The sequence below is a fragment of the Vanessa tameamea genome, chromosome 3 (genome assembly GCF_037043105.1).
Source record: "Vanessa tameamea isolate UH-Manoa-2023 chromosome 3, ilVanTame1 primary haplotype, whole genome shotgun sequence".
NCBI lineage: Eukaryota > Metazoa > Arthropoda > Insecta > Lepidoptera > Nymphalidae > Vanessa > Vanessa tameamea.
In genome coordinates this window covers 5262926-5276784 of record NC_087311.1, presented here as the reverse complement: position 1 = coordinate 5276784, position 13859 = coordinate 5262926, and the positions used below count along the sequence as shown (strand labels likewise).

At 29.6% G+C, this 13859-nt stretch overlaps 1 protein-coding gene across 2 annotated transcripts; it reads right to left on the bottom strand.

Annotated features, from left to right (window-relative positions):
* Positions 1–702: 702 nt before the first annotated feature.
* LOC113397552 (protein lava lamp-like) lies at positions 703–13811 on the bottom strand. Of its 2 annotated transcripts, none has more exons than XM_026635953.2 (10): positions 13497–13811; positions 12865–12994; positions 12458–12571; positions 12052–12209; positions 11587–11785; positions 10237–11385; positions 10054–10161; positions 3253–9826; positions 2465–2619; positions 703–2028 (listed from the first exon to the last, which is right to left on the bottom strand). In XM_026635953.2, the coding sequence occupies exons 1-10, from the start codon at positions 13617–13619 to the stop codon at positions 1949–1951; spliced, it is 8790 nt and encodes a 2929-aa protein (XP_026491738.2). In that variant the 5' UTR covers positions 13620–13811; the 3' UTR covers positions 703–1948. The 2 variants fall into 2 exon arrangements, with proteins under 2 accessions (XP_026491738.2, XP_026491739.2); XM_026635954.2 differs by having other exon boundaries at positions 12458–12568.
* Between the last annotated feature and the right edge of the window lie 48 nt (positions 13812–13859).

The following is a 13859-nucleotide window of genomic DNA, read 5'->3' as shown; positions in this document are numbered from 1 at the left end:
GACAAATAATTAACCAAAAAAATACCGTAAGGGTGTACACAATCATATCTGTAGTAACCCGAAAATCCGAAAGTTTAACAACTTAGCAATATCATCATTACATAGTATATAACAAAGTCGCTGACCGCTGTCTGTCCCCTACGTATGCTTAGATCTTTTAAAATACACAACGGATTTTGATGCGCTTTTTTAAATAGATAGATTGATTAAAGAGGAATACACAATACATGCACAATATAGTAGAGAAACACTGATAATTTAGAGGTTTCCGAAGTGATGTCGTAAATAAACACATTACTACAGTATCATACACCTTAAAAAGGTCTTCAAAAAAGTCCACGATGATATATATCTATTTCTTAGGGATAGCCCACAACAACCATTTTTTATCCTTTATTTTTTATGAGAAATAATGGCTTATTTTGGAAGCGATTTTAAGCAAAACATCATTATTCCTTACTCATTAAGTACCTTAATTACATTGTGCATTAAATGAGTATAGATCAATATGGCCCTTTACAGCATGTAATTTAAATGAATATTTTCGAAGATATTACAGATTTAAAACGCAGGGACATATCGGTTTGTAAAAACTTTAGTCTAACTACTGAAAACCGTGAACGCCATAAGACATTCTGTAGTATATTTTGTGGCAGCATTGCAGCGAAGCCTGGGCGGGTCGCTAATTAAATAAAACTGCAGTTTAAAATAATTACCATTTAATGGGAAAACAAATTTACACTTTCATATACAATTATCGCATTAATCACTTTGAAATGTGTTGATTAATTTATTTACAATGAATAATATATACTATAATTTTATATACCCATAACATTACAAATAATACAATGAACAGTTAAGAAGACTGTAATTAAAAAAAGGCACAATATATTATCATTGCCTATTACTTTAGACATTAAATTTACAATCCGTAAAATCAAATAAATTCATTATTTAACAAATATCATAATTAAAACATAATATATGGCTGTTTTAAAAGTAAAAGTTTAAAAGCATTCCACAATTACTATTTTATAATAAATTGAAATTATTACTAAATAATATTTGGGATGTTATTTAATTCCTAACATATTTAGCATTGAATCCAGTTGTAAATTGTTGATGTAAGAAATATAATAGGTAGAACTAAAATTGGAAGTATTATTGGGACTTACATTAAGGAAAGACATAGTTCTGAACTAAAATGTCAACAATAAGTTTTTCGTTCGGTCGCACACAACTGTTTTTTGATATCTTAAAATAAATATTTCTTATCAAATAACATAACAGAGCATTGTTGTGTTATAATAAATATATATTTATTTTATTAGAGAATAATGAATTAAATTAAAAACCAAATTAATTTGAAGAACTTTCTCTGGTTAAGCAGTCTGACGAAATACGTTATTGTTATTTTCTTTATTTTTCCAAACGAAAATATCTTCAATTTATCTTTTTACATAATTATATATTGGAATGAAAAATTTTAGCACCTTTTGTATTAAAACCGACTCGATTCATCGTTGCCAGTAACAGTGTAGTGACATTCTGAGGTAAATTAAGCAATTAGCTATTTGCATTTTTGCTTATATACCTTTTTCATGATAAAATTTCATCAAAGAGTTGCTTACGTAATAAGCAGAGGTAAGTAAAAAAGAAAGATTCAAAGAATTGATTAAGAAATGCATTTGCAAGATCCCTTGATAAGATATGGTATAGATTCTTAAAAGAAATAATATTACCAAGAACATCAACTAATTATACTGATACTGGCGTCATTCGTTTCTCGATAACAAGCTTGATAAATGCACAATTTGTAACTTTATGTTTTATTTTTAAACATTATTCAATTGTGCAGTGCCGTGGTGACAACGTGAAGGGCAATAGATGCACTTTCATTTAGAGCTTAACCTTCCTAAAGTACTATGTTTTATCATATTTGTGTTCACATGTGTACTACTTTAGGCGTGCTCTTTCCTCGCAGCCAGTTGAGAAGAACTGTTGGAGTACTTTGGGTGTCTCGTGCTATAAATAAATAAGGAAAGATTAAGTAAACATTAATTATTAAAATTATTATTAAAAAAATATTTGTACAAGTATGCTCAACAAAGCACTTTTGAATCGACATGTTTGACGACAGTATTTATAAAGCTACCATAGATTCGAAAGTATATTTAACTAGGACAAGTTTGCTAAGCTTGACCTAAACTTGAGAGGTTATGGGAGTGAGGGATATAGGGAGTTCGTCTATTGTACGTACTACTATCGTACGCAGCCCACTGAAAACCGTGGTCGAAATCGATCGGTAGGGCGTCCTCAGTGGAATGCTCGATCGGTAGGGCAACGTATGTGCTGTGTGTACAGTGTGCAGTTGACAATAATTTTCAAAAAACCATACACATTACACACAATCACATATACGGCAGATGTGCACACTTTTATTAAATGGCTTAATACTCACAAAGTGTATGATGAGCTTGAGTCAGTTGTTCAACCGCCTCCGCTGGTAAGTTGGCGACATCACGTTGCAATAGCCGCATGCCTAGCTGCCGCTGTTCACTCTCGTGTCGGAAGCGCACATCTCGACTGTGTTTCACACTACGCAATTCAGACAACCTGTAACGATAATTAAGTAAGGGAATCAAATATATTGACCAGCGAAAGTAACGTTGAGATTAATTACACATTTATCTAGCAATAAATGATTAACTCAAAAAGGCCACAAAATCTATTACTGGATATTTCATAAGTAAGTTCAGTGTCATAAGTCAAGTTGTTTAAATTTTTGTGGTTAACATTTTTTCCCCAAAATAACGAGAAGTAATTTATTGCAGGTTATATCTTAATATATTTGGCGTTCCAATCAACGTTAGCTTTAAATAGATATAAATTTTTAGGCTACTGTTTTTTTTTTTATACTTAGTTTTTTGAATTAGATAAAATATTTGCAAGTGAATTTTGACAAAATAAAGCAACTGACTTAAATAAAAACATAACTATGTATTTTAAAGTCGGTTTACTGGTATGTGTCACTACTCCAAAAGTAAGATGTACTTTTAAATAGAGAAACATTACAGAAAATAAAATTAAATATTTAGAAACAACAGAATGCTTTATAATTAACAGGAACCTTTTGCGGTAAAAAATAAGATATATTCGTTATAAAGACAGACGAAAATCTCAGTTCAATGTTACTTTTTCTTTATATAAAATAAAATATCCATACAGTATGTGAGTAAAATTACTTACTTGGCTTGTAGCTTTGGTCTATCTCCATCAGGATCACTTATACTACTGCTGCGTGACGTTTGCCCTTTATGCGTATCGACAAACTGACGCTCTTTTTCAATATTAAAAGTAGGCAAATCTGATATTCCTTCGTGACTCGAGCTTATAGAAATATCTAATCCTGCGGAATTACAACGCGACTTCAATTCTTCGTAAGACCGTAAACTATCAGAGAGACGTAGCTGTAGCGTATCTCTTTCTTCCAGTAACTGAGTCAATTCCATGGTAAGTTCTTCACACCGTACGTCTCTTTGATGCAACATATACAACGCCAAATCTAACTCGGCTCTCGGTACAGCATCCAAAAGATCTTTATCCAGACTAGCTGCTGATATTCCACTTTCTTGAGCCTGCTTTGTATCAGATGAAAATGTTACATGTTTCTCTATTTTACTCGCTGCCCTCAATGTATCCTCTAAACTAGATATTTCATCCTTTAGCGTTACTATTTCCAATTCTTGACTTTCTAAAACTGTTTGCGTTTCCGCAGCTCTATTTGCATATTCCTCCAAAACTTTATTTAAATCACCTATTTGTTTGTTAAGATTTGTACACTCGATAATTTTTTCTTTTAGTGATTCAGAGATACTGTTCTTTTCATCTTCAATATCTTTATGCATCTTATCAAAGCGGTCAGTATTTTCATGCATTTTTAATCTTAAAATTGCTAATTCGGATTCCTTTTCATAGGTCAAGTCCTCCACTTTCTTTTCGTATTCAATCAACTGCTTTCTTACATTTTCAAATTCTTCATTTCTTTGTGTTAAAGTTATTGTAAAGTCTCTTGTTTTTTGAAATATCTCACTTTCTTTAACCTGAAGTTGCTTAGACAAGTCTACTAATTTATTTTCATAAACATTTCGTATTTCCTCAATTTGTTGATTTAAGTTAACATTAACAGATGCGGTTGCGTCTAATTCCGTTCGGAGATTTTTCAGTGTACTTTCATAATCGTCGCACCGTAATTGATTTTTGTTATTTAATTCTTGGAGCATTTTTTCATATTCTTCTTGTTGGACAAGAATTTTATTTTCATGTATTAATTTCTCATCTTCCATTTCTGAACGAAGCATATCGAGTTCGTTTATTACTTCAGCATATTTAAGTTGAAGACTTCTTAGTTGTTCCTCTTTTTCTTGTAACTTATTTTGCAAAGAACTAATTTGTTCTGACAAAACAATTTTATTTGTTTCTTCTTGACTGGATGACTGAACATTTTCAAGAAGTTGTTCATACTTAGCCTCTGCTGCAGTTAATTGTGTTCTAAGATCACATTCTATTTGTTGAAACTCAGATTCCCTCTGTCCTAAGTGTTGCTTCCATAATTCAGCAATTTCAAATCCTCTTTGGTCCATAGCGCTTGATATTGACGAACGTAGCTCAGTAACAGTTGATAAAAGTTGGTCGTTTTCTGAATTAAGGTTTTGTAATTTTGCATTAAGATCGCTTAATTGTTTTTCACAATCAATAGCTTTTTCCGACAAACTTTTGTTTTCCTGTTCAAGGTCACAATTCTTTTTACCTGCTTCATCGAGATTTTGCTTTAAATTTAAACAATGCTCTTCCAAAGTGCTATACTTTTCTGCTAGTTCGAAAGCATTAACTTCGTGTTTGTTCTGTACATGGAGTTTTTCAGGAGACTGGGTCATTTGAAGCTTTATATTATCAAGTTCAGCATTTAATGAAGTTATCTTTGAAGTGGCTTCGTTTTCTAAAAGTTTTAGAGATTGAACTTCTTCTATAAGTAAACGATTTTTGTCTAAGAGTTCATTCTCACACATTTTATATGTAAACTGATTTTCTTCAACAATTTCTTTTAAATGGTCATTTTGAGTCAATAATTCACCGTATTGATTTTCTATTTTTTGTAAATTTTCATTAAGCGTTGCCTTATTTTCTTCTAATTTCTTACATTTATCATTAAGTTCGTCAATGTGCAGTTTTAATTTTTCACAATCAGTACATAATTTTCTTTCTTCTAATTGTTGTTTATGATAGTTTAGTTCGCTTTCCAACAGTTCTTTTTGAGCTGTTAATTCTTTGTTATACTCATTAACATTGTGGCAGTTATCGCAGGTTAAAGTTGACTTTTGATGTAATTTCTGAGTAAGTATATTTATTTCTCCCTTTAATTGTTCTTGTTGCGTGGATAATTCCTTATTTTGGGAATTTATATTATCAATTATCAATTGTAATTCATCATTTTCTTTCTCTAATTTTAATAACTCGTCGTTTACTTTCGTTTCTTTAAAGATTCGCTGGTTTGATACAGACTGCGGATTTGGGCTGGAATCCTTACCATCACCTTCCCATTGTAAGGAAGAAAATTTATCATTTACTTGCTTAAAATGAAACTTCCACATTTCTAACTCGTTATCCATTTTCTCTTTCATTTCCAATAATCTGTCATTAGCATTTTTGAACACTTCGTTTTGTTTCTTTAAGGCTTCTTTTTCAAGTTTTTCTTTATTAAGGTCTGTATTAAGCTCCTGAACTTTCTTCTCTAATTCTTCAACATTGTTTGATAATTCATTTTCTATAGTCATATCAAGCATAGATGATTGAGAAATTTTCTTTGTTAATTGTAACTCCTTTGATAGCATATCATTTGTAACTTTTAACTCTTTTAATTTCTTCAAAGCTTTCAATAGTTTAGTGTTCGAGGTTTCTACTTCTTGTTTCAGTTTGTTATTTGTTTCGTTAAGCTGTTGAATTTGTTGATACAACTGTGAAGAACCTGGTGTTATAACGTCTGATTCTTCGGTACTCTCAAGCCCCCAACCTTCCTCAGAATTAAAAGGATCATTTTCTTCTTTAACGTCATCTTCTTTGTAGCAAAGGTATGATTTTTTCGGTACAATCACTTCCTCTGTTACACCTTCCGAGATTGAACGCGTCTTTCTTGGATTTGTCTGGATATTTTCAGATACGGTTTTTACTACAAGTTGCATGTCAGGTTGAAGCAGTTCAGCGTCCGATATTATCTGTGATTGAAGTGATAAAATATCAACGGGTTTTGATTCATTGTCCATAGCTTCTATGGTAGATGAAATAGTCATTCCTTCAGTTTTTGGTATGTTCATTTCGAAAAATAGTTTTTTGTTATCCATTATCTGTTTGATTTGTTCATCTTTCTGTGTTAGTAAATTATTAAGGTGATCGTTATTTTCTTTCAAAAGGTTGATATCTTTGATTAAATTATTTATTTGTGAATTTGCGTCTTCGATTTTTTTAACCAATTCGGTATTTTTATTTTCTAACTCTGATATTTGGGACAAATGTTGAGCTTGTAAATGCTGTACTTTATTACTAAGTTCTATAATTTCTTGATTTTTACAATTGAGCATTGAATTTATCTTATTAATTTCGCTTATGTACTGTTCTGTATAATCAGGTGATATTTCTTTATCTTTGTGAGCCGATTTTTCAACTAACATCTGATTTTCAAGAGCTATCTCATTAAGATTTATGTTTTGGCGCTCAATAGTAGATTTATACTCATTTAGTTTTGATTCTAGCTTACACACATGATCATTGATTTTTTCATACTTTTCACTTAATTGCTTTTTTTCTTTAATAGCATTTTCAATTTGTGTATTAAATTCTGATTCTAACTCTTCTATGTCCCGTTTCTTTTGTCCTAGCAATGTGTTATGTTCGTTTGTAATTCTTTTAATATTTGATTCTAGTTCTCGAATATTCGATTGATATGTTGATATATCAGTTTCTATAGTATCGACTTTGGATGCCTTCATTTCTAATATACTATACCTGTTTTGCAAAACCGTATACAATTTTTGTATGTTTTGGTATTCATCATTAAGATTTTGCATTTTGAAGTGCAATTCTTTATTTTCACTTTCGATTTCCTTTAATTGTTTTTCAACAACTCTATCATTATCGATAAGTACTGCCAATCTAGTTACTAATTCGTCTTCTTGATTTCTGTACTCACTATAAGCTTTCTGTTTTTCATGTAGTTGAATATCCAGATTGTCAGCTTTCCGTTCTAAAGATTGGCGCCCGTTCTCCATAGTTGAAATGCTTTCTTCTAGCCGGTATATTCTGTTTTTGTATTTATCGATTTCTGACTGTAAGCTTTCGATATACATATCACGTTCCTGTACCTTTGCATCATGACCAAATTGCACTTGCGTTAACTTTTCATTCAAATTTTCAACTTGACTAGATAAAGCAGTAATTTGCTCTAGTTTTTGATTTATATCAGCTTCCAAACATGATAATTTAGTTAATAAGTTGGCATTATTTTTTTGGTCAATTTCAAATTCCACTATTTTATTATTCAAACTCTCAATTTGCACCGTAAATTTATTATTTTCGTCACGAGCAAAATATAAATCTTTGTTTATTAAATCCAATGATTCATTTAATTTTGTAATCGTTTCTACATCGTTAGCATGGTTTTTACGTAAATTTTCGATCTGTGATTGTAAATGTAAAATTTCTTGTGACTTCTGCTCGAGTAAAATTTTTTGAGATTGCAAACGGTTGAATTCTTCTTCTGCATGTTTCAATTTTTCTTGTAATGCAGGTATGGTTTCTACTTGAATCAAAAGCTGCTCATAGTGTTCAGTTTTATTTTGGAGTTGTTTTTGGGTTTCGTGATATTGATTTTCCAATTCAGAGTACATTGCGGATTTTTTCTTTATATTAATAGCAAATTTTTTCAACTTCTCCATCAATTCTTTATTTTTAACTTCAACGGCAGATAATTGTTCATTTTTATCAAGCGAAACAGAATTCAATTTATCTTTAGCGTTATCATATAACTTTGTGAGTTCATTGATTTCATTGCTCTTTTGCACAACAATATTATGCAATTTTTCATTTTCTATTGATTCTTTTCTTAACTGTAACTTTATTTCATGTATTTCTTCATCACGTTCTTTAGCTTGTAATAAAACAGTTGATAATTCATCAACTTGTTTTTGTTGTTGTACCTGGGTATCTTTAATAAGGTTTTGTTTTTCTTTTAACAATTCTTGCAATTTTTGTATTTCTAATTCGAGGTTGCTACTTTTATTTTCTAGTTTGGATTTTAATGACAGTAATTGTACTTTTTCTTCTTCAAGTGTTCTTAATTTTTCCTCATAGTCAGACAAAGTCTTTTGATAAAGCGAAATTTGTTTATTTAAAGATTTTATATGTTCCGAGTTCTGATCTTTTGCCTTTTCGTCTTCAAGTAAATCAACGGTAGATTTAAGTTTTTGTGATAAGTCATTTAACTTAGTTATTTGGTTTATGTATTCTGACATTTCTTTATCTTTCTGTTGCAAAGTATTACTATAGTTAATCACTTGTTTTTCATATTCTAACAAAATGTTTTCCAATTCATGAATTCTTGAGTCACGAGCATTTAAAGCTGCATTATATTCTTGATGGACTTTTTGTATCTCACTTTGCAATAGTTCATGTGTTTGTGTAAGGTGTAAATTATGTTCTGCTTTGTTCTCATTACTTAGATTTTCTATTTCTTTCTTTAATTGATTATTCTCATCAGTTAGCCTATTGATAGTTTTCTCCTTCGCTGCAATGTTTTGTAATATCTCGTTATGTTTTTCTTGCTGTTCTTCCAATGATAGTATTTTCATTTGACAATCACCAATTTCGTCTTCTCTTTCTTTTATGGTATTTTTTAGTTTGAGAATTTCTTTTGTTAACTGTTTTACAGACTTCATTCTACTAGCTCCTTTATCTCCAATTATTTTATCATCTTGATGTATTGTTTCACCGACTGACCCGTCTATTACATCCTCAACACTTAATGGTTTGACTGCTTCTGCAGTTTCTCTTAATATTTCACTCTTCTCGTGTTTAAGCTCATCTATCTGCTGATTTAGTTCGTCATTTAGAGAAATAAGTTTATTCTTTTCGTCATCTAGGTTATGAACACAATTTCTTAAGCTATCACATTGATCTTTTAACTCTCTTATATCTTTGTTTAAAGATTCATTTTCTAACGATAAATTATTCATTTTTTCCATCACTTCTTGTCTTTCACTTGTAAACAATTCTATTTTATTTTTTAGTTCAATACTTTCTTCCATTAGTTTTTCTTTTTGCTCATGGCTTTGAGAAATGTAGTTTTCTGAATTACCATCTTCAATTTTCTTTTCTGTTTGAAGAGATTTATTATATTCCTCAAGTTCTAGTTTCTCTTGTGTTGTTAATGACTCTACAATCTCTATCGATTCAGCTGAACTTACTTTTTCAGCACTTAATTTTTCTAGTTTGTCACTAAGCTCAATATTTTCTTGAATATAATTATCCAACTTTTGAATTAACTCTTCTTTTTCTTCTTGCAGAATTTTTATACTTCCATTTAATTGCTCTTTATCCAATTTTAAGTTATCTATTATCAGATCTAGCTCTTTTTTAGATGCTTGCAACTGATCAATTTGCTCTTCTAATTGAACAGACTTCATTTCTGAACATACTTGTTCATTTTGAATAAAGGATATATCTGCCAGTTTATCTTCCATTTCTAAATTCTTCTGTTGTAAACTATGAAGCTCTGAAACATGGTTAAAATGTCAGTCTGGAAACTTAATATTTTAATTCATAATTCGATATCTGCACATCGAAACTTTTGGTATTTTATTTTTATTTTTTAGCATAACAGCAAGAGAATGAAACTCATACGAATTGAAAGTTACAACAGTGCAATAGACACGCATAAAAAATATTTTGAAATTAATAAAATTATCAATACCAATTTCATATATATTATAGCATTTGTACCTTGGACCAAATCAAATTTCTGGGTTTCAAGTAAACTTATAGATTTAAGTCTTGCCTCGGCTAGATTTTCTGTTTCCACTAATTTTTTATAAACATCTGATTCAGTCACTGTAAAAAAAGATATGTGAATACAAACAATGAATTTTTAAAGTGTTTTTAATTCAGAGAAAAAACTATACTTACATCTTCCACTATCATAATCGACCAAATGTAGTTGAAGGTTACCTTTTTCTTCCTCCAATTCTGCTACCTTTTGTGTGAGTTGGTGTATCTCCTCATTTAACTTTACTATTTCACCGTTAGCGTCAGATACTTTACTAAAGTTTTCAATCGTCTTTTGCATTTGCTTAAGTTTTAATTTGAAATTAGACTTTACTTTAATCATATTTTTATTTGCCACATCAATTTCATCACTAAGTGTGGCTATTTGATTTTGGGCGTCTATTAATTTATTTTCTAAATCTTTTACGTTTGTCGACGTTGTTTCTGTATCACCATCACCATCTTTTTTTATTGGTTGTTGTAAATCAACAAAAATGCCAATATCAATCATTTCTTTTTCTTTTTGTTTGTCAATTAATGATTGCAATTCACTTATCATTTCTCCTTTTTTATTATTTTCAAATTGAAGCTCAGAAATTAATGCGTTTTTTTCAGATATTAAATATTCTTTTTGTAAAATATCTTTATTAAGAGACTGAAGTATCATATCCAATTTCGGTTTATCAGATTTACCTTTTTTGTCTTGTTCTTGTTGCATAGGTTCAGCTGACAAATGACTCCAAGGTGACTTCATTTTTGAAGCGGCATTTCTGCCACCTTTGCGAACAGGAAGAGGACTACCTTTTTTACTTGGTGAAATGTTAGTTTTTGTTTCTTGATTTATTAAAGCAAGTTGACTTTCAAATTCTTTATTTGCATGTCTTAATTCACAATTAATCTGTTCCAACAACTCAATTTTCTTTGTTAATTCTTCCATATTACTTATTTCAAGAGCTCCTTTTTCTTCTTCAGAATCTTTTTGGTCTTCTTTAACTTCAGTTGTAGAGAAGTCTTCAAGCTGCTTAATTTTATCCTGTAATTCATTAATCTCTTTAATTTTGGAGTCCAACTCTTCTGCTAATTTAGAATGAGCAACACTGATATCAAATCTTGAATTTTCCAATATTGTATTAGCTTCCTCAAGATTTTTTATTTTATCATTTTTTTCATCAATTTCATTCATTAATTTTAATTTTTCTTCTTTCCATTCAGTTTCCATTGCTATAAAATTATTTTGCATCTTTATCATCTGCTGTTTGGTATCTTCTAGTAAATTTGTGGTATCTTTTTCTGAAAATTATTTATAATAATGTGAAATGTATGAGACTAATTTTCTATTAAGAATGTTTTTTATCAGTTTAGTATTGAATTATGTAAGAACTATTAATATAATCAATTGAATATCACACAAATGTAATTGTTAAAATATCATAATTTTGCAATAATAAAAACACACTAATAAAAATCTACATTCATAATTTTTTCACCAACCTTTTTTGCTCAAACTATCTGACATTAATGTTGTAGCTTTATTTTTCGCTTCTATTATTTGATCTTTCTCTGTGATTTTTTCTTGCAAATCTAAAATTGTAGTTTCCATTGCTTTGATTTTTACTTGCATTATACTTAGACTGTTATCTTTTTCTTTTATTAAATTTGAAAGTTTTGTGATGTCAGTTGAGTTAGAATCCTGTATATTTATAAAACTAAATATTAACAATAATACAATGATAGATAATTTATATGTAATAAAAAATGTGACTCATAAGTACTGTTATCAGCTCTTATTACTTATATATTTGTCCAAGCAAACTTATAGAGGTTTTCTGTAATGTACTGTAATATTATTCTTACTAATTTTTAATTGTATTTTTATATATAGAATATAAAACACACAATTAGAAATTATTAATATATGTTAATGCCATATGTCTACATACTGAAAAGTGAACCCACCTTTTTGACATCTAATGTATCAGTTATTGAATCTCTTCTGCTAGTTGGGACTACTTTTTTCATTGGTCTTTTACTTATTTCCTTATACTGTTTAATTCTTTCCATTAATATCTCCTTTTGTTTTAAAGTATTTGCCAGACTTTCACTAATTCCAGGAACTGAAATGGAAAAGGACGTCACAATAAAGTATATATAAAATAACTAAAAATATATGTATTTACTACTGCATATATAGAATATTCATAAATATATTGCCATTATAAATTTTTTATCATTGTTTTATAATCAATATTAATCCTTACCCTGTCCTATGTTTAACATATGATTTATGGTTATTGTTTAACTGTTGTATTGGCTATTTGGACAAGGAATTTGTAAAATAAATAAAATACGCAGTGTTCCTTACTGTTTAGTGCATCTTGTACAGACATGGCAGTAGATGTATCAGTTGCAACAGAATAGCTAGTTTTTTCACTTATGGTGGTTGCCACTTCAGATGCAGTGTCTCCAACATCTTCTTCTAGAAATACATAAAATAATAGATAACATTATTTTTTTAATAATATATTTTTTTTCTCTATACTCTTAAGTCAGGTGAATTTATTCATCTGGATCAATAGATAGGTAGGTTGAATTAAGAAACATAAATAAGTTTGGTGACTATTTAAGTTCGAAATTCAAGTTTCGAAATGTTAGTCACAATGAAATTGATTAACAAGCTTATATTTTTGACATCATTAAGTCATGATTGCTAAAGTTGTTTGGTTTTTGTGACTGCAGAAAAAGACTGCACAGTTGTGAGCAATTCCTCACCAAATGGCCGACCCAAGAGTTCAGCAGTAGCTTTGCGGTGTTCTTTAATCCTTTTTGATACAAGGGCAGCATTTTCTAAGCATTTCTGAGCTCTTTCAAATTTAATCTGCCTCTCTGAAGAGATTGAATGCTGCAAACAAAAATATAAATAATATTACCATTACAGTATGAATATTATTATGAAAAATATATTATGACTTATAATTTTAAACTTACAAAATTACAAAATTATAGTAATAAAAACCTTTTCATAACTTTTGTGTATTATTGTAATAACTGTTATTTTGTAATTCCACTTATTATAATGATAGTCATTATTATCATTGTTACACAGTTATTATATACTTATTAGTGAAAGCAAAGTTATTTCATTTAAATGGAGACATATTACAATGATTCATGAACATAATATTATCAATACACCGAGTATTAAGTTAAAAAAAAAATATATTACTTAGAATTATTTATTAATAAATGTATTATATAATAATCAATAATATATATTTTGCTTAAAAAAAACGAAGATAAGAACCTTGACTAACATGGAGCAATATGGACCAAATTGATCCAAGCATTACTTCACTACACTTCGACGTCACTTAAATAACATCATAGTATTATTTTTTATTTACCTTGTTTTGGGTTACACTTCCTGCAATACTGGACACTTCACTTGGCGCTGCTAAATCCGAGTCAGAGACGTCAATTTTTTTATCCTGCCCAGGATTTTTATTGATGTTTGTACTTTCGGACATTGTATGTTTTCTTTTGCAAACATTAAAACGATGAATACTAATGCGATGACTTAGTAATAAAGAACAATATCACAACTGGATTAAATGGAGAAAATACAACACAAAGGAAATTACCAACTAAATACTTAATAATTTGCCACCACTTGGCACTTGTTATTGCTTGCCATTTTTCACGTACAGAATTTCATTATTTGAACCACGTCAGCACAGATTAGAAATAACACAGAGTAAATTGTATTG